This window comes from Eimeria tenella, genomic scaffold (assembly GCF_000499545.2).
Source record: "Eimeria tenella Houghton genomic scaffold, Eth_scaff1799, whole genome shotgun sequence".
NCBI lineage: Eukaryota > Apicomplexa > Conoidasida > Eucoccidiorida > Eimeriidae > Eimeria > Eimeria tenella.
The window spans coordinates 3,792-4,791 of record NW_013541629.1 but is presented as its reverse complement, the minus strand read 5'-3'; the positions used below and the strand labels follow the sequence as shown (position 1 = coordinate 4,791).

General features: G+C 62.6%; 1 protein-coding gene across 1 annotated transcript in view; it reads right to left on the bottom strand.

The window, feature by feature from the left end:
* ETH_00035975 (uncharacterized protein) overlaps positions 1-1,000 on the bottom strand; it is a gene marked incomplete at both ends in the record, with an annotated part of 3,595 nt that overhangs the window by 2,216 nt on the left and 379 nt on the right. The window contains one exon of the mRNA XM_013373854.1: positions 111-1,000. Within this exon, the coding sequence (XP_013229308.1) occupies positions 111-1,000 (890 nt within the window). The remainder of the gene's footprint in view (positions 1-110) is intronic.

Sequence of the window (1,000 nt, the reverse complement as noted above, 5' to 3'; positions counted from 1 at the left end):
CGCCTTCCTGCTGCTGCTGCTGCTGCAGCAGCAGCAGCAGCAGCAGCACGGGCTGCGCCCCCACCCCGCCCCCCCGCTTGAGGGTTTAGGGTTTAGGGTTTAGGGTTTACTGGACCTTCTGCTTCATCATCTCCACACCAGACCTGAAACCCTGCTTCAACTTTCTAAAAAGTCCCCTAACTGTGGGTCTTCTTTCTTGCTCCTGCTCTGCTTCTGCTGCTGCTGCTGCTGCTGCTGCTGCCTCCTTATCTGCCTCCGACTCTGTTTCCCCTGCTGCTGCTGCCCCGCTGCCACTGTGCACTTCGCCGGCCTGCTGCGGCTGCTGCTGCTGCTGTTGCTCTTGCTTGTCTTCCTTCCGCTCTTGCTGCAGCTGCTTCTGCAGCTGCTGCTGCTGCTGCTGGTTCTGCTGCTCCCTTTCCTCCTGCTGCTGCTCCTGCTGCTCTTCTGGCAGTCGCTGCTCCTGCTGCTGCTCCTCACCCTGCTGCTGCTGCTCCTGCTGCTGCTGCCCCTCACCCTGCTGCTGCTGCTCCTCATCCCGCTGCTGCAGCTCCTCTTCCTGCTGCTGCAGCTCCTCTTCCTCCTGCTGCAGCTCCTCTTCCTGCTGCTGCTGCAGCTCCTCTTCCTCCTGCTGCAGCTCCTCTTCCTCCTGCTGCAGCTCCTCTTCCTCCTGCTGCTCCTGCTCCTCTTTCTCCTGCTGCAGCTCCTCTTCCCCCTGCTGCAGCTCCTGCTCCTCTTCCTGCTGCTGCTGCTGCTGCAGCTGCTGCTGCACCTCGTGGTCTCTCAGCTGGACCTCTCCATTGTGTTCTTCCTCCTCTGCCAGCTGCAGCAGCAGCTGCTGCTGCCTGCGTTGCTGCCTGCGCTGCTGCTGCCGTCGCTGCTCCTCTTGCTGCTGCTGCTCATCCGTGTGCTGCAGCAGCATCGAGTGCTCCGGCCATTTCTGCTGCTGCTGCTGCTGCTGCTCCGCAGGGACGCCGGACCCGGGTTCTCTCGCTGCTGCTGC